Here is a 25,147-nt window from a genome sequence, read left to right on the forward strand (position 1 = left end):
ACAAGCCAACAGGTGGAGAAAATGGAGAGGCTGAGGCACTCGTCATCGTATTCCCCCTCTCCTGCTGACAAACGATCGTCCAAGTCCTCTCTGGGTAAGAAGAAACCCCGGTCTGAGGCTCCACGATGCGCGCATTCGGCTTTGGAAAGCTGCACGTCAAAGACTACATCAGTGTCTACGCTTCGTATATCGAGTGCCGCGCCAAATACGATGCATGCGTCACTCTTTTCCATCTTGCCTCGTACGATGCAACTGACGCATGTTTCGGTATCTTTAAAAGCGTCGATACCTACGACACACTCAGACTCATCCAAGGATCAATTGAAGCACCTGATGCATAAAAGCAAAAAATCTTCTCAACATCATCCAGAGAAGCAAATTTCAAAGAGAAAACCGGATGAAACACCACGCAAGTCTTCTTCTAAGACAAAACATGTAGTGCCACCTTCTGGAGCACCCTCTTCCTCAAGATCCACCACTCACCATCCCTCATCCCCACAGGGGGAGTCACCATTCCCCCTCTTCAGTTTTCTCAGATATAATCATAGATGAAACAGTGGGTAATTGGGACTCATCACCAGAAGATCGGACCCCTTCCTCACCACTCTTGGAAGAGATCAAGCTCTCCATATTCACTCTTTACCAAGACTCCCATCAAGTGGTCATGCAGAACTACCACAGAACCTACTCTACCTCAGCGTCCATCGGCCGAAGAAACGATGTCTCAATCTCTACCCTTTTACAGAATTTTTTCCAAGGATTGCCATCAAATCCCACTCCAGTACTTCCCGACCCACAGAAAGTTACATCACCGCATGTTTCTCCTTCTTCACCACAAGGAATAACATCCCCATGGGATTCCAATTCTCCTCCATCTTCCACTCATGTTATGTCCCCCGAACTCTCCCCACTGTCATCTCCAGTTTTACGGGAATTCCGTCAGACCCTCCGCAAGAACACCTCCAGCCTTCTTCACCACAAGAAGATCTCAAGTACGCTAAATTCTTTGAAAAATTGGAATTAGCTCTTAATATAGAAACTGGAAACTTCCAGATCCCAGATCTGAGGTAATGGGACTCCTTCAAATATTGGAAGTTCCAGCTGAGCCAACTGCTCTTCCTTCTCACCAAGTTTTGGAAACCCTTTTGGACAAGACTTGGGATACTCCGCATCTTGTTTCTCCTACTTCTAGGAAACTAGACCTGAAATATAGGATGCAGAAAACCTCTTACTATTCTAATGTCTAGACAGACACACTTTAATTGGCTAGAAGACTGCATCTCCTCCTGTTATGCCCAGGTGGGACTGCATCTTGGGAGCCATGTCAAGGCTTATTCTGTTTGAGCCATGGCAGCATTGGTGACTCACTTGTGAGCAGTCGCTATGGAAGAGATCTGCAAGGCTGTGACCAGGAGTTCTCTTCACATATTCGTATCTCACTATTGCTTGAATAGGAATGGCCTAAACCATAGTAGATTTGGCCTATCTGTCTTTTGGAACTTGTTTGCTGTGTAGAATCCAACTCTGTTCCTGCCTAGGGACCATTGTTTGTATTCAGGCTTTCCCCCCATTTTCTCATGAAAAAACCATTGCTGTGCCTGTTAGCACCTGTTTGGGTGTTTTGATGGTCCCTTGTTTATGTTGGGGGACAACCTGTATTTAGGGATTTACCCATTTGTGAGGACTACTATCCTACTTGTCCTCAGAGAAAGCAGAGTTGCTTACCTGTAACAGTGTTCTCCGAGGATTGCAGAATGTTAGTCCTCACAAAACCCGCCCACAACCCCACAGAGTTGGGTTTCCACTATGTGGGTTTCCTCTCCATTTTATTTTATCCTTGTATTGTATATTATAAGACTGAAGGGGTCCCCGCATGGACATGTGCTTTAATGCATGCTGGCCAAGTCAAAGTTCTAGAAAATTTGACAGTTTTCTGTTCCGTGCTCTGTTCTTTGATGTCAGCCTTGTGTGATGGCTAATATCAAGCTGTCCTTGGAGAACACCTATTACAGGTAAGCAGCTCTGCTGTCTGCCTAAATCATGCCTTTACTCTAAATTGGATAACCAAGCAAGAAGGATCCCGATTAGAAAGGCAACCAAAAGGTCAATGGCTACAGGCTTCCATGGCCAAGTCTGGTCAAAGTGTGCATATGAAAACAATATACCTGGCACTCTACAAACTTGACTGATGTGGTAAGAGGAAAGCCACTTCTCAAGAAAGTCTGCCTTGAATCCTATTTGAAGTATGCAAAGGAACAGTTGAGGGATATTGTTGCCAAATGACAATGGGTTTTGTGGTGCACAATCCTAACAGAGCGCATCACCTACAGTGAAGCATTGTGGTAGCAGCATCATGTTATCTGGATGTTTCTCATCGGCAAGGCCTGGGACACTTCTTAGAGTGTCCATGAATGAAGAAAAGTACAGAAAAATCCTTGAGGAAAATCTGCTGTTCTCGGCAAGAAAGATGAAATTGGAATAGTTGTTCACTTTTCAGCATAACAATAACCCAGAGCACATAGCCAAAGCTACACAGGAATGGCTAAGGAACAAATAGGTAAATGTCCTAGAGTCAGATTCCTGACCTCAATCTAATTGAAAATCTGTGGCATGAATTGAAGATTGCTGTCCTTCAATGCTCCCATGTAATTTGACAGAGCTCAAAAAGTTGTGTGAAGAAATAGTCTAATATAGACAAATTTAGGTGTACAAACTTGGTGGAGACCTATCCCAGACGTGCAGCTGTAATTGCTGCAAAAGGAGCTTCCACTAAATATTGACTCAGGGGGCTGGAGACTTATCAAGTTGGATTTCAGTTTTGTTTATATGTATATGCTTTGTCCCTCAAAAAAAAAGTCTCCTTGAAACGTATGGAGGATGATGTGTTGATGAGTGGAAAACAACTCATTTAAATGTAACTAGGTCTCATGCCCTGACACAACAAAGATGTGAAAAATGAACAAGGGGGTGTAGACTTTGTATTGCTACTGTATACATAACTATACACATACTGTAAGTAGTGTGTATGTTGTGTTTCTTATTCATTGTGAAATGAATATGTAGAAGTCAATAAAGAGAAATGTAAAATATAGTTGACATGTTTTTTTAAATTATTAATTTGAGCTGGTTGTTACAGCTCAAATTTATTTATTTATTCTATTTTATATTCCACCAAATCCAACTGCAAGGCAGATGACATGTTTTACATTCATACATTTTCATATACATCAAACGTTTGGATTTCTAGCTCTAACAACCCATGTCTATCTGGGCTAATGTGTTCATCCAATCATTTTGTGATTGTCCTTGGCTGAGAGGCTCAGACAGTGGTGGTGTTTGGAACCCTGCTGTAATTGCACTCCTCTGAGAACCAGTAGGTGTCACTGAAGTGCAATGTCTAGGTCTTGCTTCTGTAGTATTAGCAGCTGTGAGCAGCCTGAGAAACAGGATCTGGATTTCGAGTTCCAGACTTCTGCATGACCATGTGTTGTTGGGCCATTGGTTCAGCCATTCCTTTGAATTTTAATGCGCAGCTGTTTGCATTGGTGCTGTCATTAAGTGTTGTGAAAACAATTTGACTACTTGACTAGTTCTACTGTTATGAAAATATTAGGATAAACATTTGAACTAACATGCAGAATACATTTTCTGTAAACTTACAAAACAAAATGTAACTGATATAGATAAAATATTGACATCTTCAACATGTTTATTATGTTATAATGTGTATATATTAGGAATACATTTAAGTGAGAACTTGACAAACTTAGGAAGAAAGGACCTGTATGGTCTTAATTCCTTTCACTTGTCCATGTGTCCTTTTTCGTATACAGAGAGCATCAGGACAGCAACAAGAATTAAATAATCTAGTACAAAGAAAGATAGCTGTGGATGAAGAAAACGCTTTCCTGAAGAATGAACTGAGTGATCTGCAGTGGAAATTTAAAGATAAAAGTCGAGAATTTAAGGTATATTGACTTTTATGTAGTTTTATAGTACTGTACCTTTTAAAGTAATTTAAACTGTGTCAGCCTTTATGGCACAAAAAGTGACAAGCATAGAGGAAAATTTGCCTTAAGCCTTACTTTATGTACCTTGCAGTTTTCTCACATACAAAACTCTGAAAAAGATGTCTGAAAGCAAAGAAGCTAAGCTTTTATAACTTTCAGGTAAATAATTAATGATGGAGATGTATCACAGAAAATAGAAGTGTGAAGATGTGATTTCTTTTAATTAGATTCTGATGGGACTGGCATTATTAATTGATAAAGTTGAGGTCTGAGAAGATATGTCTGTGTGGGTCTCAAAAATAGCTGGGGACAGCATCAAAGGCTGCTTGATCAATTAATGGACTCTGCAAATGTGTGATCATCAAAGCTGTCATTCTGCTTAAAAATATGACTCTTCCACCTGCATGAAAAGAGGCCAATAAAAGTGCACAGGTAACCTTGGCCACCAAATGTTGAAGATAGTGCTTTGAGGGTAAACCTGCACAATTTGCTGATTAATCTTTTTTTGGTTTATCAGCCTTTGTGATACTCTTCTACAGGACATTAAGGAGTATATTCAGAAGAAGGAAGAGCAAACAAGATTACTTATAAGAAATCTGGAAAATGGAAAAGAGAGTTTAAATGTACGCTGTGCTGACTTGCTAAATGACCTGGAGAAACTGAGGAAGGAGAAGACAGAATGGAAGGAAGAAAGATCTGGCACTGATGCCAAAATCAAGGTAGGAGATAGACTAACCTCATGGTCAAGATTTTTCAAGCTATATATTCATAAGTTTTGTATGCCCCATGTTAATGTAATAGTTTATATATTCAAATCTTCCAGTGGGGATTGATCACTTAAGACCGTTTAAACAAAAAAAAAATGGTGTAAAGTAGAAAGACAACTTCAGATGATCATTCTAAAGTCTAGTCTTTGCCAAATAAAATAGACTACAGTTTAAGATAGAATGGACTCTAATATAAAACATAAGTACTTTAAAAGAATTTAATTTCTGACTTTTTACTATAAAGATGTTTCTTTTTCTGCATTCTGGCAGGTTAATCTTCACTGGTGGGTTATGAACCTCTGCCAGAAGATGGAGATGGAGCAAAAGCTGACATCATGGCTTTCAATATTCTTTGACTCCAGCAGAGGGTGGACATGTATTTCCCTACAGGGGATTGCCTGAGAGCAAGAAAGTAATGATGGAAAAGAAGAAACAAGTGCAAAATGAGACATCAGGAAGATGAGACGTCTATATAGCACTCATTTGCCTCCTGAGGTGATACCGTTCGGGCCCTCCCTCTCAGCAGGGTTCTTTCGGTTCAGTAGCCTTGGGTGCTACTGGACTTAAATTTCAATTAACAGTTGCAGGCAGAGAAAGGCTGTTTGGTGAAGGCTTTAGCCCTCTCCCCACCTAGCCAGTACCTGTTCTTGCTTTCAGCCAGGGAGGCCTGAGCTCAGGTAAAAGTTAATATTTTATTTTAAAAAACCAAAAAAAGGCTCTTGCTTGTTATAAGGGGAGACTCATTGGAGAGCCTTGGTCTTCCCATCCCAATGTGTCCCATTTCTTGAAGGGAGTTAAGCATCTTTGCCTCCCTTTACAGTTTCTGGTACCTCTGTGGGACCTTAATTTCATCCTGGAGTTCTTTGCTCTTCCAACCTTTCGGCTAATGCGTGCTCTTTCCTTACGACTGCTTACCTTGAAGACAGTTTTTCTGGTAGCAATCTGTTCAGCAAGTCAGATCTCTGATTTGCAGGCTCTTGCTTGCCCAGAGCCTTTTCTGCATATGACTTCGGGAGTGGTACAGAATTGGACTATGCCCTCTCTTGTGCCAAATGTGGTTTCGGAGTTTCATTTGAATCAGTCCATTTCCTTGCCCACCTTGGACAGGGACAGAGATGAAAGTGAGTACTGTCATTCGCATTCCTTGGAAGTCATGTCATTTGCTGCGGTACTTGGAGATGACTAAATCTGTTTGGAAGTCTGATTTACCTGTTTGTGCTCCATGGTGGCGGTAAATAGGGAGCACCAATGACGCGGGCAATGATAGCCCGTTAGGTTGCCATAATGACTTCCTTAACCCATGTGGCTGCTGAGGTTGCTTTGCCGAAAAAGATTAGATCGCATTCCATGAGTGCTAAGGTGGCTTCTTGGCTGGAGCTTTGTTTGTTGTTGCCTGCTGAGATCTGCTGACTGGCGATGTGGTCCATCTTTGCACATCTTTTCCAACATTTACCGCTTGGATGTTTGGGCTAGGGAGGATGCCACATTCGTGCGGGTGGTTTTTACTGGACCACTGGCAGCCTCCAGCTCTTTTTAGGATTAGCTTTGGTACATCCCACTGGGGGAATTGACCTGCCAGAATGCAGGGAAGGATAAATTACTACTTACCTGATAATTTCCTTTCTTCTATTGAGGGTAAGTCAATTCCATACCTGCCCTAGGGTGCCGATGTTGAATTTATGGTGAGCCTTTTCAGGGAAAACATTGCAGAGTGTGATTCCTGCTCTTCGATGAAGACTGGTTAGTGGTGTTTCTATCCCCTTAGTTTAGTGCATATGTTATACTTTTGTCTGAACTCAGTGTTCCCTTTGGTTTGGAAGTATGAGTGGTTGATTGTTAAGATAATGTTCAAGTAATCAGTTTGTCCACAGTTTGGCTTTTCCAGAGAATACTGGCGGGCTGATGGGGTGGGAGTATATAGCCGTGATGTCAACTTTTGCTCCGTCTCCATCTACTGGTAGAGGTGTTTAACCCACTGGTGGGGATTGACCTGCCCTCATTAAAGGAAAAGAAAGTATCAGGTAAGTAGTAATTTCTCCTTTATAAACATTTTGATTTTAGTTCATTTGCTAGAAGGCTTTTATAAATTTTCCTAGGGTTTGTAAGTTTTTGCGAGTAAGCCTGTTAAGCTCCAGGCCATTATGACACTTATATCCAGAGATACAAGAACACTTAGATTTTGTAGAAAGTACAATTTTTTATTGAACAATATAAGTATTCTTGGGAGATGCTGATGCCATTTCTCTGACAAACTGACTACCAGCATCTCATTGAACTGATCCTTCTTTTATAGATTAAAATACAATATAGGACTAGGTTAGAAATTCTAAGAGTTCGTGACTACCGAGAGAATAATTTACATTGGTTGTCATGTCAACAGCATGATAAGATTATCCCTAAACTACCCTGATTATTTCTCCAAGGTGGGGCCCATTTACCATCACTCTTTAGACCAGGGGTGGACAATTAATTTTCCCATGGGGCCGCATGAGAAATTGGGATGGTTTTAGAGGGCCGGACTAATATAATTAACTCAGTTCTCAATAGCCCTACTTATGAAAAGACAGCAGTTTACCACCAATGCATGTCCTCTGACAAAACACAACAAATAAGACCGATACAAACGCTTACATGCTAGCAAAATATCTCATCTCTGTAACAGACACAGAACCGACCTAACATACTCCCAAGGCCTGTAGTAATGCACATAAACTAATCCGCACACAGTTACACCTGTATTATGGAATACACTCAAACAGGAGCAACCCTATCTATGAAAAGGCAACACTACAAATATAAAATCAGGTCCTAAAAACCAATACACCTCTTATTAGGAAAACAGAACTAGCAAGCACTATAGATCCCCACACAGAAATAATTGTAAAACTATACTAATAAGCAGAATAAATGTTTCAAAACAGCTATGAACAGAATAACATCCAACAATTAAAAACTTATAAAAGGGAGGACTTTCAGCTGGGAAGCCTCTCAACCGAGAGGCCGGCAGAGGAGGGCAGTTTTTGAGGCTTGTTTTACAGCTTGAGCCGTTCCATCGTTGCCCCGAAACCACGCCCCCGGAGTGACGTCATCAGAAGAGGTCGGGACGCTGCGATAAATTCGGGCCACCTGCAGTGAGTAACCGGAGGACTTTCAGCTGGGAAGCCTCTCAACCGAGAGGCCGGCAGAGGAGGGCAGTTTTTGAGGCTTGTTTTACAGCTTGAGCCGTTCCATCGTTGCCCCGAAACCACGCCCCCGGAGTGACGTCATCAGAAGGGGTCGGGACGCTGCGATAAATTCGGGCCACCTGCAGTGAGTAACCGGAGGACTTTCAGCTAGGAAGCCTCTCAACCGAGAGGCCGGCAGAGGAGGGCAGTTTTTGAGGCTTGTTTTACAGCTTGAGCCGTTCCATTGTTGCCCCGAAACCACGCCCCCGGAGTGACGTCATCAGAAGGGGTCGGGACGCTGCGATAAATTCGGGCCACCTGCGGCGCGCAGCCACCGGCGCGCACTGAAGCCGCGCGCCAAAGGGGCGCGCCCCTGGATGAAAATTTCCTTTTGGTAGTTTCTCCTACATTTATGGGTAGGAAACGAAAATCAAAAGTGTGGACATCTTCACCCTCAGCTATGGAAAGTAGGGGACCAATGGATCAGCATGTAGTACGCCGGGTAAGTCAAGCAGCCCGTAGTACTATACCTGACATTTCATTTTCCTCAGGAGCCTCTGAAAGCCCTAGCCAGCAGTTTCAAGCTCAAGACCATATAGAGGTGGAGTTACCCAATTCATCAAGTTCAGAGGTAGTAGAAACTATTGCTGATCTTCCTCCTCTAGAGGAAGATAGTACCAATGAAGCGGTTCTAAGTGGAGAAGCAGGACTACAGATACTTAGTTCTGCACCCTTAGACCCGCAGAATATAACCCTGACTGATGTGTGGAAGGCTATAAATGACCTTCAGAAGATTATGACAGGTTTTATGTTGCAAACTAAGAAAGGGAATGTCGAAATGAAAAATGATTTACATAAATGTGATAACCGTTTAAAACAATTGGAGGAGACAGGAAAGATCACTACAGATCAAATAACTAAATTACAGATAGCAAATAATTCCTTTATTAAAGATAGTTTGAGTACCCAAAGGCAGATAGAGAACTTGGAAAATGAGAACAGGGTTAAGAACTTAAGATTCTTAAATTTCCCCATGACGAGACTTCTCTCTGCTATTGAGTTACTAAAAAAAATCTTAAAGAGAATTTGGCTATACTTGACGTAGATGATAAGTCCATAACCAAAATTTACTATGTAATGACCTCTAAGCTTAAGAGACAGGAAGGAGAGGGTGGGATGGACAGTATACAGCAAGAGTCCCCCAATTTAACCTCCTTCTTGGAGTCATCTATTGACGACATCCCACAAAGAGCTACTCTTTTAGTAACTTTTTGTAAAGAAAACGATAAGGTTAATATATTGCAGAAGGACCATGAACCAGGAGACCAAGGTTCAAGTCCCACTGTCACTCCTTGTGACCTTGGGCAAGTCACTTTACCCTACATTGCCTCAGGTACAAAAACTTAGATTGTAAGCCCTCTGGGGATAGAGAAATACCTACAGTACCTGAATGTAAACCGGTGTGATATCTCAATTGAGATGAATGTCGGTATATAAAAATAATAAATAAAATAAATAAATAAATAAATAAATACTGTAAAAATAGGGAAATTCTATTCTGTGGGTATAAAGTTCAAGTATTTCCGGATGTGTCACGATCAACACAATACAGGAGGAAACAATTTCTTTCCTTGAAAGCTCGAGTAGTGTCACTAGGGGCAACATATTTTCTTAAATTCCCCTGTAAATGCCTGGTGATTTATCAAAATCATAAATTTATCTTTCAGGATCCTACACACCTGGAAGTATTTTTGACAGATAAGGAAAAGGTCTGAGTTGTTAAAGAACTGCATTTAAAAAATGATGGCCCAGCAAAATGCTATTATATTATATAATATTTGCTAGTTAAGTATTTCTTATTTAGGTCCTCCCATCTTGGGGACTATTGGATTTGCATCTTAGAAGTAATTACTTTTGGAATTATTTGATGTACTATTGTTATGTTGATTGCAAATTGTTTCCTGATTTTTTGCATATTTTTATAATTTGTAAAAACTCTAATAAACTATAAATAAAAAAAAACAAACTTATAAAAACTATTAAACATTCTCCAAACACCAATAAAATATTTCAAAAAAGCAGACATCACACAATTAAAATGGCAGTCAAGAAAAATAAACTTAAAGCCACCTTTACTTACCCCCTCCAGCAGCTCTCCTACTCCCCTTCCCTGCAGGCCGTGGCACACACCAGAAGCAGCAGTAGAAGCTAAGCTCTATACTTATGGTCCTCTTCCTTAGTGCCCATGTCTCTCACACACACACCATACCAGTCATGCCCCCATGACCAGTTTCTGTCTCTCACACACCAATCATCTCCCAAACAGTCTTTGGCACACACACACCAGTCACCTTCCTGAACAGTTTCTCTCATGCCATACACACACACACACACACACACACACAGGCTTCCCACTCCCGTGTTCTACTTACATATATGGGCTTCTCACTCTCATAATCACTTTCTCTGTCTCTCTCTCTCTCTCACACACACACACACACACACCCACACACTCACTCACTCACCAGTCTCTCACTCCCATGCTTGTTCTCTCCACATGCACAGGCTTCTCATTCCCATAATCACTTTCTTTCTCTCTCTCTCACACACACACACACATACACTCACCAGTCTCTCACTCCCATGTTCTCTTTCAGATATACAGGCTTCTCCCTCCCATGATGTGTCTCACACACACCCAGGTTTCTCACTGCCATGCTCACTCTTCACATGCACAGGCTTCTCATTCCCATAATCACTTTATTTCTCTCTCTCTCTCACACACACACACACACACCAGTCACCTGATCTCACTCATGCATACACACACACAGGCTTCCCACTCCCAAGTTCTCTTTCAGATATACAGGCTTCTCCCTCCCATGCTGTCTCACACACACCCAGGTTTCTCACTCTCATGCTCACTCTCTTCACATGCACAGGCTTCTCATTCCCATAATCACTTTCTCTCTGTTACACACACACCATTCTCTCTCATTTCCATGCTCACTCTCCACGTGCACAGGCTTCTCATTCCCTGAATCACATTCTCTCACATTCACACACACCAGTCTTTTTCTCTCACACACACCGACACCTTACCAAGCAGTCTCTCTCTCTCATGCATGCACACTCACCCAGGTTTCTCACTCCCACAACACCAGGCTTCTTACGCTCATGCTTTCCCACATACCCAGACTTCTCACTTCCATGCTTTTTCTCTCACACACACACACACACACACACACACACACATCAGTCACCTCCCTGACTAATGTCTCACACTCTCACAAACACATCAGGCATCTTTCTCTTACTCACTTCCTCTTCCCCCCCCCCCCCGAGCACAAATGGGAGCTGCAGCAGCCCCCGCAGGCCAAGAAAGAAGAATCCCATCGGCCGCGGGAGGCTCATGCTGCTGACTCCTTTCTCGATTACCGGCTGCTTCAATTACTCGGGGACCGACGCTGCAGCTGTCGCGGCACGGCTCTTTCTCCTTCCTGCGCACCGCTCCGTGTATCACTTCCTGTTCCGGGTCACGGGAGGGGGGGTGCAGGCGCAGGAAGAAGAAAAGGCCAGTCGCCGGTACCACAGCTTCTTCTAACACCGCTGCCGTTCCCACTGGGCTTGAACGTGCTGACAGCCTAGCGGCAACGGCAGCGGGAGAGACCGGGAGCGCGCGCCGCAGACCGGCAAAAAACTCCCACGGCCCGGTCCCGGTCCGAGGACCGGTGGTTGGGGACCCCTGAGATAAAAGACCACGAAAGGCGGAACTGTGACATATGTAGGAAAGAAACTCGAGCGAAGGCACGCTGCCCGATTGGCCGGTGCTGGGCAAGGCTTGCCCAGCACCGGCCAATCGGACAGCGTGCCTTCGCTCGAGTCACTCCCTCCCCCCCACCGGACGCTGTAAAATATACAGTTCATTCTCTGCTCCCTCGCTCCCCGATTGGCCGGCCAATCGGGGAGCGAGGGAGCGGAGAATGAACTGCTGCCTTCCCTCTGCAAGGGAAGGCAGCGTGCCTCATTCTCCGTCTGCTCTCAGCAGTGGGCGGGCCGGTCACAGACCGTAGGCGGGCCGGATTCAGCCCGCGGGCCGCCCCTTGCCCAGGTCTGCTTTAGACAGTCCTTTGTTCTGTTAGAATCTTGTTGGTCAGGGCATTTAACACATCTTAGGCTGTGTTTACAGATGCCCCTTAAAATGGTGCCTCTATTGTGACAGTATAGCCTGAAGTTTCCAACCGTTGCTTTCTGCTTTTGTGGTACCAGCTTCAACTACTGTCCAGGTGTTCTTGGAATTCCTGCAGGTCAGGCTCAGTAAGTCATTTGGAGTTCACATAGGCTAAGATAGCAGAGAATTTTTGGTCAGTTGCCTTCTCCATGTTGGTTTTCAGACTTGGGCACACATATCATTTCCCTCTTGTGCCACTCACAAATGGCAAAATTGGCACATCCAAGTACCAGAAGGAAAGACAGAACCGTAAGACGTGATTATGGCAAATGGGCTAAAATGTGTAGGCTAACAACTAACCTTTTGTGTGCATTGTGATATTTCTAGATCCCCACTAAAGGAAATGAGACTCATAGATAGACACGCATTCTCTAATTAACAAATAATAGCAGTATGACTAAGTTTCACTAGATATCCATTAGCTCTATAGTAGAGCTGCAAGGATGACTCCATTATAAAGACCACATATGTTATCTGTCAGAGTCAAGTAATTACATATTAGTGTTGTAACAAATATAAAGATAGGAAAAACAAAGAGAGACTAGTATGAAAGTATTATTTTTCTCATATAAAACTATTTATACTGGGCAAGTCTCTGCAAGGAGTACAGTCTCATAATGAGAGGCAGAAACAGGAGTGGAAAGGTAAACAGAAGAGGAACAAGTGCGGATATTTGAAAAAAGAGAAAAAGAGCATTGAAAACAAGAACAACCACCCAGGATAATATTTACTAAAATGGCAAACAGGGATATAAGCAATGCACATTGTTGCGCTTGGAGGTGGACCCTTGTCCTGGAGCAGTGGAGAACGGCTCCCTGGTAGGGACCAGGAATCAACTGCCTCCAGGGGGTGGAGCATAGGAGGAGACAGAGGCTAGGATGAGCTTCACCACTGGAAGCCGAGGTCTCTCCAGGTGTAGCCCATAGGGACCTGGGCTGCTTGGACTTAGGTAGGCCTTGCAGTGTCTCCCGGAGAGGTAGTAGAGAGGCGTGCCCACAAACTGCAAGGGAGCGCGGTCAGACGTCACACTGTTGGTCTGGAGAAGCAAGGAAGACCCAAACAGCGTAGGCAATGACAAGGCAAGGGACAGAGCCAGAATCAGGAGACGTAGTGAATGGTAGCAGAGGTCAGAATCCGAGGGTCAGTCCAAGGAGTAGTCAACAAGGCAGGGGTCAGACGAGGTCACAAGGCAGGTAGAGATCAGGATGCAGGCAGCAGACAGGAAGATCAAGGAACAAGCCGAGGTCAGTACCAGAGAGACAGTCTGAGGGTACTACCTGGGGAGACGGACGGACAGACGTAGGAACAGACGGATGTTGGAACAGGACGACGCTGGAACAAGGCTGGAATAAGACTGTGACAAGACTGTGAATGCGGAGGCAAACTAGTACACTTACAGTGCAGACCTGATTGCCAAGGAAGGGCAGGCAGGGACTTCCTTATATCGTTCCATCAATCAGGGCGTGCCGCAGAACTAGGACCCGCCCCTGGCCCTACAAGAGACCGGGCGGTCTGCGCGCGTAGGGGCATGGCCAATGCCACTAGAGACTAACTCCGGCATGAGGCCTGGTGCGCAGTGGAAGGCCCGGCCACCGCTGCCGCGGGACACTGAGGCCTAGAGGAGCTCGCGGCTGCCGCTGGGGAGGCTGACCCGTGATCTGCAGAGGAGCTAGCGTGGTGAGCAGGCCCGTGCGCTGGCCAGGCGCAGACGGGGTGCGCAACAGTACCCCCCTTCTTCTAGGCCTCCCTCTACGTGGCTGTGGCTTGTCAGGATAGGTCCTATGGAAGGATTTAAGGAGTTCTTTGTCAAGAATGTTGTGGGAACGTTCCCACGAGTTCTCCTCGGCTCCATAACCCTGCCAGGCTAAGAGGTACACCTATTTACCTCGACGCCGACGGACGTCAAAGACCTCTCTTACCTGGAGTGATGAGTCTGGTTCGATAGAGATCTGTGGAGGTGAAGGAACTGTATGAGAGGGCCAGGAGAGGACCAAAGGCTTCAACAGCGAGACATGGAATGTGTTATGGATGCCCATGACACGTGGTAGCTGGAGCTGATACGATTTCGGATAGTAGAAAGACTAGGGGGCACTCCATGAAGTTAGCATGGGGCACATTTAAAACTAATCGGAGAAAGTTCTTTTTTACTCAACGCACAAACTCTGGAATTTGTTGCCAGAGAATGTGGTTAGTGCAGTTAGTATAGCTGTGTTTAAAAAAGGATTGGATAAGTTCTTGGAGGAGAAGTCCATTACCTGCTATTAAGTTCACTTAGAGAATAGCCACTGCCATTAGTAATGGTTACATGGAATAGACTTAGTTTTTGGGTACTTGCCAGGTTCTTATGGCCTGGATTGGCCACTGTTGGAAACAGGATGCTGGGCTTGATGGACCCTTGGTCTGACCCAGTATGGCATTTTCTTATGTTCTTATGTTCTTATGATACTGCTCCCACTCTTCGATGCACCGGAAATGGGCCAATGTACTTGGGAACCAGGTGACGAGAAGGAAGTCTCAACCTTATGTGTCGGGCGCTTAACCACTCCTTCTGACCAGGACGGAAGAGTGGAGCGGGACGGCTGTGGGCATCAGAAGTATGCTTGGAGCATTCAGCGGCCTGGGTAAGGCATTCTTGGACTTGATTCCACACCTGTCAAATGGTGTGGGCCATAATTTGTGCAGCTGGAGAAGGAACAGTCAAAGGAATTGGAAGTGGGAGCTGAGGTTGTCGTCCGAATACCACGGAGAACGGAGATACATCGGTGGCAGCAGCAACGTGGGTTTATATGACAACTCAGCACAGGGTAGCAAATCAGACCAGTTGTCTTGCTGGTCATTCACGTAGGAACAAAGGAATGTTTTCAAGGTCCGATTTGTCCTTTCAGCTTGACCATTGGCCTGTGGATGATAGGCCATCGTGAAATTCAAAGTAATATTAGTTGGATATTACAGGTCCCAGCGCTACGGTACCCTCTGCACAGAACCCCCTGCTGGAAGGTCTTCGTCCTACAGCCCGCCATTTTCCATTTTTGCAAGCAGCACAACAACTGATAGATTTAGAATGGGCAGCACCAGCGGCTTCCTTCAAAGGGGGCCGGGCCCTGACGGGAATGTACCCATTGGCACCAGCTATACAGGACCTGCTGGCGTGCCCTCAGGTGGACGCCTTGATTAGAGCTGTGGTCAAGTGCACTACCATTCCAGTCAAAGGGGGGACGGCCCTCAAGGAGCCCCATGACCGGCGACTAGACGCCATTCTGAAGCAGACCTTTGAGGTGGCTGCTCTATCTTTGCGGATTGCGACCTGCTGCACAGTGGTGACGCGTGCCTGTTTGTCACAGGTTAGGAACAACGATCCTGCAGCGGACATGGAGTCAGCTCTTTCGTTCCTCACGGATGCTGCATCAGACCTAGTCCGGACAACAGCTAAGAGGATCTCTTCCTCCGTAGCCGCCAGGACGCAGCTCTGGATCTGGAGATGGTCGGCTGATGCGCCTTCAAAGACACGCCTCACTAGATTGCCCTTTAAGGGCTCTTTCCTATTTGGCAGCGACCTTGATAAACTGGCCAGTACATGGGGTGCCTCTCCAGTGCCTAGACTACCGGAAGATTGGTTCAGAAGGGGCCAGCGCGCCTTTCCAAGGCCCTCCAGGGGCAGGAGTTCACAGCGCTTTGTTCCTTACAGGAGTCGCTACCAGGCACCACGTCCTCAGGCCAGGAATCAGTCCTTTCGGACCAAGCAGCGCAAGAGGGGAGCGGGCCCGGGCTCAGGTCCCGGCCGCGCTTCCCAATGAGAATCCGTCGATTCATCTGGGGGACGGAGCCATAGGGGGCAGGTTAACCCTCTTCTACCCCAGATGGGTCGAGATTACGTCGGACCAGTGGGTCCTCGCCATTATCCGAGAAGGATATTATCTGGACTTTCATCATCTCCCTCCAGACAAGTTTGTGGAATCATCATGTCCCATGCACAAGAAGGCAGCATTGGAAGCTACCCTGGCGAGGCTCCTGTCCTTGAAAGCCATTATCCCAGTACCTGCCTGGGAGGTGAATTCTGGACACTATTCCATTTATTTCATGGTACCCAAGAAAGGTGGCACCTTTCGGCCTGTACTGGACCTCAAGTCCGTCAATCATTACTTACGAGTCCCGAGGTTTCGCATGGAAACTCTGCGCTCTGTCAAGACTGCAGTACAGCCAGGAGAATTCCTCACGGCATTAGACTTGTCGGAAGCCTACCTGCATATCCCGATCCATCCGAATCATCAGCGCTACCTACGCTTCAAGGTTCTGGGTCACCACTTCCAATTCCGAGCTCTGCCCTTCGGATTGGCCACGTCACCGCGGACTTTCACCAAGGTGGTTGTCGTGGTAGCAGCGGCCCTCAGGCGGGAAGGAATTCTGGTCCATCCCTACTTAGACGATTGGCTGATCAGGTTGAAATCACGAGAGGAGAGTCATCGGACGACCGACAGAGTGATCGCCCTTCTGGAAAGCTTGGGCTGGGTAATCAACCTCAGCAAGAGTTGCCTACAGCTTTCCCAGTCACTGGAATACCTGGGAGTACAGTTCGACACGCAGGCAGACACAGTCAGTCTCACTACCAAGAGAAGGTTGAAACTTCAGACGCGTATCCAGTACTTGATGGGAGCCAGTCGGCCCATAGCTTGGGATTATCTGCACGTTCTGGGTCTCATGGCATCCACCCTGGAAGTGGTACCTTGGGCAAGGGCCCATGTGCGACCTCTACAACACTCCCTGCTCTCTCGCTGGAGCCCTCGTCTACGGAACTATTCCACGCACCTACCTCTGCCTGCCAGAGTTCGGACACAGTTACGGTGGTGGCTGCAGTCCGACCACATGAGCAAGGGGTTGAGGATGTCCTCCCCCACGTGGACCCTGCTCACCACAGATGCCAGCCTGAGCGGCTGGGGAGCACACTGCGAAGGACTCACCGCACAAGGGCGGTGGCGCGGAGAAGAGTCAGCGTGGAACATCAACCGTCTAGAGGCTCGGGCAGTCCGATTGGCATGCCTTCGATTTGCTCACAAACTGAAGAACAGAGCAGCCAGAGTGATGTCTGACAACGCCACCACGGTGGCCTACATCAACCGTCAGGGCGGAACCAGAAGCCGACAAGTATCTCTGGAAATCGCCCCACTGATGGTTTGGGCAGAGGCGAATCTTCAGGACATCTCCGCCGTCCACATTGCCAGGAAGGACAACACCACAGCAGACTTCCTCAGCAGAGAACATCTAAATCCGGGAGAGTGGCAACTGTCACCCACAGCCTTCCAGATGATTGTGGATCACTGGGGGATTCCGGACATGGATTTACTGGCGGACAAGTCCAATGCTCAAGTACCCAGATACTTCAGCCGTAAGCGCGATCCGTTCTCCCACGGAATCGATGCCCTGGTTCAGCCGTGGCCTCCAGGGACTCTGCTATACGCCTTTCCTCCGTGGCCTCTACTGGGCACCATCATCCACAAGTTTCAGAAACACCGGGGCCTAGTTCTTCTAGTGGCACCAGACTGGCCAAGAAGACCCTGGTATACGGACATGAGAAGACTTCTGGCAGGGGAGCCTCTTCCCCTGCCTCCTCTCCGGGACCTTCTACGTCAAGGTCCCATCCTCCACGAGGATCCAGCTCAATTCTCTCTTACGGTCTGGCCATTGAGAGGGCTAGACTGAAGAAAAGAGGTTACTCGGAGCCCGTGATAGATACACTCCTCCGAGCTCGCAAGTTTTCCACATCCCTCACCTACGTAAGGATCTGGAGAGTATTTGAAGCATGGTGCGACACTCATGGCACCAACCCACATGCAACCACAATCCCTATTGTGTTGGATTTCCTGCAGGATGGACTTCAGAAGGGTCTCTCCCTCAGCTCCATCAAGGTCCAGGTGGCTGCGCTGTCTTGCTATGGTCCCAGGAGGGATGGCAAGACTATCGCCAAGCACCCAGATGTTTCTCGCTTCCTGCAAGGGGTCAAGCATATTCGTCCGCCACTGAAGTGGCCAGGGCCCTTATGGAACCTCAACCTTGTTTTGGATTTCCTCGCGGGATCCACCTTCAGACCCCTTCGGGGCCTGTCTCTCCGTTCTCTAACCTTGAAGATGGTGTTCAGCACGCCGCATCTCAGAGCTACAAGCACTGTCCTGCCGGGATCCATTTCTCAGAATCACTCCGGAGGCTATCCATCTTCGCACTGTTCCCTCCTTTCTACCGAAAGTGGTTTCACAGTTTCATCTTAACCAAACCATATCCTTGCCTACCACGGCAGGTTTGAAGAAATCTGAAGAAGGGCGTTTATTACGCCATCTCGATATTGGCAGATTGCTGCCCCGATATCTGGAAGTGACACAAGAAGTACGAAAGACGGACCATCTGTTCGTCCTGCACAGTGGGAAGAAGCAAGGTGAAGCGGCCTCGCGGCCCACCATCGCCCGCTGGATTAAAGAAGTTATCAGAGCAGCTTACGTGGAGGCTGGGAAGTCTCCACCTCTACAAGTCAAGGCTCATTCTACTAGAGCACAAGCGGCATCCTGGGCGGAATCCAGGATGCTGTCGTCTGCAGAAATACATAAAGCGGCGACATGATCCTCCCTCCATACCTTCTCCAGGTTCTACCGTCTGGATGTCCAGGCTAGGGAGGACTCAGCATTTGCGAGGGCGGTCCTACATGGTCCTCAGGCAGTCTCCCGCCCGGGCTGGGAGTAAAGCTTTTGTACATCCCATTCGTTCTGAGTCCATCTGGCTACACGCCAGGAAATGTTGAGATTACTTACCTGATAAACTCCTTTTCCTTAGTGTAGACAGATGGACTCAGCATCCCGCCCAGCTGCCTGTGTTCATGGGTTTCACCGATTCAAGGTAAGCCATGTCATTTGTTTACATAAGAGCGTACACTCTACCAGGTGTCAACGCCTTCCGGTTGGGAATGCTGGCGGTCTCCAGCTACTATCAATCGGTCAGGGGAATCCTGTTTCACTTTTCACTGAGCGTCAGTACACACATCCATAACAGCTTTTGCAAGGAAGATTACTAAGTTGCTATGCTTCCTGTGGGGGTATATATACGCCCGTGCTGACGTGAGATCCGTCTCCAACTGCTAGCACACGGATACTATACCCATTCGTTCTGAGTCCATCTGTCTACACTAAGGAAAAGGAGATTATCAGGTAAGTAATCTCAACAATTATGAGTTTTTGCCTCTATGGCCAACTTCATTTCAAATTCTCTCTTCGCCTGTCTTATCAATGTTTTACACTTAACTTGACAATGCTTATGTTTTATCCTATATTCTTCAGATGGATCCTTCTTCCAATTTTTGAAGGATGTTTTTTTGACTAAAATAGCCTCTTTCACCTCACCTTTTAACCATGACAGTAATCGTTTTGCCTTCCTTCCACCTTTCTTAATGCGTGGAATACATATGGACTTCGCCTCTAGGATTGTATTTTTAAACAATGTCCAAGCCTGTTCCTCACTTTTACCTTTGCAGCTGCACCTTTCATTTTTTTTCTATTTTCCTCATTTTATCAAAGTTTCCCTTTTGAAAGTTTAGTGTTAGAGCTGCAGATTTACTTATTGTCCCCCTTCCAGTTATTAGTTTAAATTTGATCATGTTATGATCACTGTTGCCAAGTGGCCGCACCACCGTTAACTCTCTCACCAAATCCTGCGTTCCACTAAGAATTAAATCTAAAATAGCTCCCTCTCTTGTTGGTTCCTGAACCAATTGCTCCATGAAGCAATCATTTCTCACAGGACAGGCAGGATGGTAGTCCTCACAAATGGCTCCATCCTGTGATGTCACCCATTCGTGAGGACTAACATCCTGCTGTCCTTTGAGAACACCTGTTACACATAAGCAACATTTGCTTTCTCACAGGAGAAGCAGGATGGTAGTCCTCACAAATGGGTGATATCACAGGATGGAGCCTTTCGTGAGGACTAACATCCTGCTGTCCTGTGAGAACACCTGTTACAGGTAAGCAACATTTGCTTTATTACAGCCAGGAACTTTATGTCTCTTGCAAGTCCTGCTGTTACATTTACCCAGTCAATATTGGGGTAATTGAAATCTCCCATTATTATTGCACTGCCAAATTGGTTTGCTTCCCTGATTTCTCTTAGCATTTCATCATCTGTCTGACCATTTTGTCCAGGTGGACGGTAGTATACTGCTATCACTATACTCTTACCCAACACACATGGGATTTCTACCCATATATATTCTACTGAGCATTTAGTTCCTTATATGATCTTTATCCTGTTGGACTCTATACCCTCCCGGGCATAAAGTGCCACACCCCCGCCAAGTTGATCCTCCCTATCATTGCGATATAATTTGTACCCTGATATAGCACTGTCCCATTGGTTATCCTCCTTCCACCAAGTTTCTGTGATGCCAATTATGTCAATCTCATCATTTGCTGCTATACACTCTAACTCTCCCATCTTACTTCTTAGACTTCTGGCATTGGCATACAGACATTTCAAAGTGTGTTTCTTGTTTGTTTTAACAACCTGCTTTTCAGTTGTTTGGGATAATTCGGAAATCATTAGCTTTGGTGACTTTTTACATATAGGCATAATGTACTATGTTTGCTTTTAATGGAACCTCTCTTTTGGGATGCCCTAACTCTCCTGCTTCATTAGTATCCGTCAAGGATACATTTCTCCGAACCATGCACTGCTGAGTGACTGTCGGCCTTCCCCCTTCTTCTAGTTTAAAAGCTGCTTTATCTCCTTTTTGAAAGTTACTGCCAGCAGCTTGGTTCCACTCTGGTTATGGTGGAGCCCATCCTTTCGGAAAAGTCTCCCCTTTCCCCAAAAGTTTCCCCAGTTCCTTACAAAGCTGAATCCCTCTTCCCTGCACCATCGTGTCATCCACGCATTGAAACTCTGGAGCTCTGCCTGCCTCTTGGGACCTGCACGTGGAACAGGAAGCATTTCAGAGAATGCCATCCTGGAGGGTCTGGATTTTAGCTTCCTACCTAAAATCCTAAATTTGGCTTCCAGAACTTCTCTCCCACATTTTCCTATGTCGTTGGTGCCCACATGTACCACGACAGCCGGCTCCTCCCCAGCACTGTCTATAATCCTTTCTAGGTGACGCATGAGGTCTGCCACCTTCGCATGAGGCAGGCAAGTTACCAGGAGGTCCTCACGTCCACCAGCCACCCTGCTATCTACATTCCTAATAATCGAATCACCAACTATGGCCGGCCTAACCCTTCCCTCCTGGGCAGTAGCCCTGGGAGACTTGTCCTCAGTGCGAGAGGAGAATACATCACCTGGAGAGTAGGTCCTTGCTACAGGATCACTTCCTGCTACACCAAGGTGCTACTGGGAGACCTTTCTGATCCAAGGCAGCACTAGGGTTGCCAGACTGGATTTGGAACTTGGCTACTATGTCCCTGAAGGTCTCATCAATGTACCTCTTTGTCTTCCTCAGCTCCTCCAAGCCTGCTACTCTAGCCTCCAGAGATCGGACTCGTTCTCTGAGAACCAGGAGCTCTTTGCACCGAGTGCACACATACAGTCTCTCACCGGCGGGTAAAAAATTATTTATTTATTTATTTATTTTATTTATTTATTTAATGGTTTTTATATACCGCCGCTCATCAGAGATATCACGTCGGTGTACATAGAACGAAAATCCACAATTGCATTGTACATAGAACAGTAAGAAAACAACTGAGAAACTATACATTAAAACAGTTAAATGCATTAACAAAAAACAGGTTATAAAGATATATATAGATATATAGCGATAATATTATATGGATTAGTTGTAATAGTACAATTTATTATAGAATCAAGGGAGAATTGTAGGGGGGGAAAGGAGTGAGGGGATATGAGTTTAAATAGGGGAAAAAGGAGAAAAAGGTAAAGGAGGAAGGGATTATATACATGTAAGGCTGTTAAATACAGCAAATTCTTCGGTTTTATAAAATAGCAAAAAAGGTGCTAGGGATGAAAGAGGTAAGAATGAATCTGGAGTTGACTGCTGTAGGATGGAGGTAGGAGTGAGGGGTCGGGGAGGGGGGTGACATCTTCAGTGTCTTAACTTAAAGGATAAAAGATTGAGGAAGTAAAGAGGGGAGAGTAAATAGGGCTGAGAAGGAACATGTGAAGGTCACGTGTAGGCTTTAGTGAAGAGCCATGTCTTGAGCTTTTGCTTAAAGGTTTTTGGGGACAGTTCAAGACGTAAATCAGTAGGCATGGAATTCCATAGCATAGGGCCAGCTAGGGATATGGCACGAGCTTTGGTGGATGCGTATTTGAAGAGTTTTGGTGAGGGGGTTTGTAGGGTGGCTATGTATGGATTTCTAGTAGGCCTGTTAGAGTTATTGAATTGAAAAGAATTGGAGGGCCAGTTCATTTCTGGGTTGTGGAGAGATTTGTGGATAAGTGATAATATCTTGTATTGTATACGATAGTGGATGGGGAGCCAGTGTAGTTCCTTAAGTATGGGAGTGATGTGTTCCTTTGTGGGCGTGTTCGTGAGGATACGAGCTGCAGTATTTTGCAAGATTTGTAATGGGTGTATGGAATTTTTAGGCAGGCCCACTAGCAAAGCATTACAATAATCAATTTTAGAAAAAAATACATGTGACACTCAATGCAAAAGACTGGAAAGCCTCCCTCTTGCTGCTGGACTTCTGCATTCATCTTAGTTTTATTGAGTTCCTAGTTAAGTTTAGGATACTAAGGGAGTTGGAATGAGAGTAGTTTAAATTTACAGATGAATTTACTAATTAATCAGCTAGTATCCTACAAGGGGATGATTAAACTTTCAGTAAGGGTTGGTACAATAGTATGATTTAGATAAGACCCTGATTGATTTTTAATGAGAAAGTGTCTCGGGCCTAAAAATCAAGGGTTGAGTGGGTGGAAAAGACAGACACTAGAATTAACTATCTCTGCCTTGCTTATTACCTCAGACACACACAAACTCTAAAGTATATATCCCTTAATTTCACCTTTCACCAAACTTTTATAAGCCCAAAAATTTCTGAAAGCTATACTTACCAATCCTCTTTAACCACCGTTAAATTAATCTTCACTCAGTTAATGGAAGGGTTTGAGATTCCTTCCGGTCCTCCTCTACTGCAAAGGGGGAGGGGCCTCTGGAAGCTAAGGCTATGGACGTCAAACCCTGGATCGCTTGCGGTGACTTCTGGACTCCTCTCCCGGGAGATGCTGGGAGCAGTATGCAGATGAGCCTTCCGGTCCTCCTCTACTGCAAAGGGGGCAGGGCCTCTGGAAGCAGGGGCTATGGACGTCAATCCCTGGATCGCTTGCGGTGACTTCTGGACTCCTCTCCCGGGGGATGCTGGGAGCAGTATGCAGATGAGCCTTCCGGTCCTCCTCTACTGCCTAGAACTTTGACTGTACCTTACTGAGCAGGCCCTGGCATGCCATTATACCATACGTTCATTTGGATTCCCTTCAGTCTTGTAATTTAGAAATTAAAATATATAGAGAAGCCAACTTAAGTGGAGGTGGGCAGGTTTTGGAGGACTGACATCATGCTGTCCTTGGAGAACACCTGTTACAGGTAAGCAGCTCTGCTTTCTTTGAAGACTATTAGGATGGCAGACCTCACACATGAGTCCCTAGCTACAGGCTGTCCCAAATGAATAGAGTGGGAACAGCAATAACAAGTGCCAATGGGCACAATATTTTTTGCAACAAGCCTGTTTTTTTCCATTTTATACTTAACCTATGAGGGGCAGCCAGGAACAAAAACAATAGCTCAAGGAGGGAAAGGAGTTGGGTTCTACACCTCAAACAAATTCTGGAGGTCAGACTAGCTAAACTTGCTGAGATTTGAGAAAACTCCATGTCACTGCTTTGCTGATCTCCTCCATGAGGACTGATGCTGCCATAGCTTGGACAGAGTGAACTTTGTCATGGCCCAACAGATTCAGCTCCACCTGGGCATAACAGAAAGTGATGCAATCTGCTAGTCAATCAGATATGGCCTGTTTGGCAAAGGCAATCCCCAGTTTGTTTGTGTCTAAAGAAACAAAAAGTTGGGTGGACTTTCTATGGGCTTCATACCACATCCTCTGGCAACAAATTCCAGAGTTTAGTTGTGCGTTGAGTGAAAAAGAACTTTCTCCGATTACTTTTAAATGTGCCCTATGCTAACTTCATGGAGTGCCCCCTAGTCTTTCTATTATCTGAAAGAGTAAATAACCGATTCACATCTTCCCGTTCTAGACCTCTCATGATTTTAAACACCTCTATCGTATCCCCCCTCAGCTGTCTCTTCTCCAAGCTGAAAAGTCCTAACCTCTTTAGTCTTTCCTCTTAGGGGAGCTGTTCCATTCTCTTTATCATTTTGGTAGCCCTTCTCTGTACCTTCTCCATTGCAAATATATCTTTTTTTAGATGCGGCGACCAGAATTGTACACAATATTCAAGGTGTGGTCTCACAATGGAGCGATACAGAGGCATTATCCCAGGACAAGCAGGATGTAGTCCTCACACATGGGTGATGTCACTGACGGAGCCCTATCGCGGGAAAAACTTCTGTCAACGTTTCTAGAAACTTTTGACTGGCAGCCTGAGGTTACTGAGCATGCCCAGCATGCCATGATATTCTCTGCCACAGGGATCTCCAGTCTTCGTTTTTCCGCGCCACTCTCAGCATCGCGGCGACAGGAGCCCTGTGAGTTTTCCTCATAATTTTGACTAAAAAAGTCAGTCATTTTTCTCATATTCTCCCCATTTGGGTCTCATTTCCCATTTGTCACCGGATGGTGACAAAACTGATAGCGAATTTTCGCTTTTCATTACTTATTTTTTCACAAGAATTTTTTCATCGACGGCCGTCGATCCAAACATGGCTTCGGGCTTAAAAAAACGCCCAGTTTCCAACCGAACCATGTCAGTAACAGATCCACATCTTGAATGTGTGATCTGTTTGGGAAAGCAGGTCCCCCACTATGG

The 25,147-nt window shown here is 45.8% G+C and overlaps 1 protein-coding gene across 3 annotated transcripts in view; it reads left to right on the forward strand.

The window, feature by feature from the left end:
* CNTLN (centlein) overlaps nt 1–25,147 on the forward strand; it is a 1,032,335-nt gene that overhangs the window by 293,650 nt on the left and 713,538 nt on the right. For all 3 annotated transcript variants that reach the window (XM_029608687.1, XM_029608696.1, XM_029608677.1), the window contains exons 5-6: nt 3,834–3,968; nt 4,550–4,729. In XM_029608687.1, the coding sequence (XP_029464547.1) occupies nt 3,834–3,968; nt 4,550–4,729 (315 nt within the window). The remainder of the gene's footprint in view (nt 1–3,833; nt 3,969–4,549; nt 4,730–25,147) is intronic.

The sequence above is a fragment of the Rhinatrema bivittatum genome, chromosome 1 (assembly GCF_901001135.1).
Source record: "Rhinatrema bivittatum chromosome 1, aRhiBiv1.1, whole genome shotgun sequence".
NCBI classification, from domain to species: Eukaryota; Metazoa; Chordata; class Amphibia; order Gymnophiona; family Rhinatrematidae; genus Rhinatrema; species Rhinatrema bivittatum.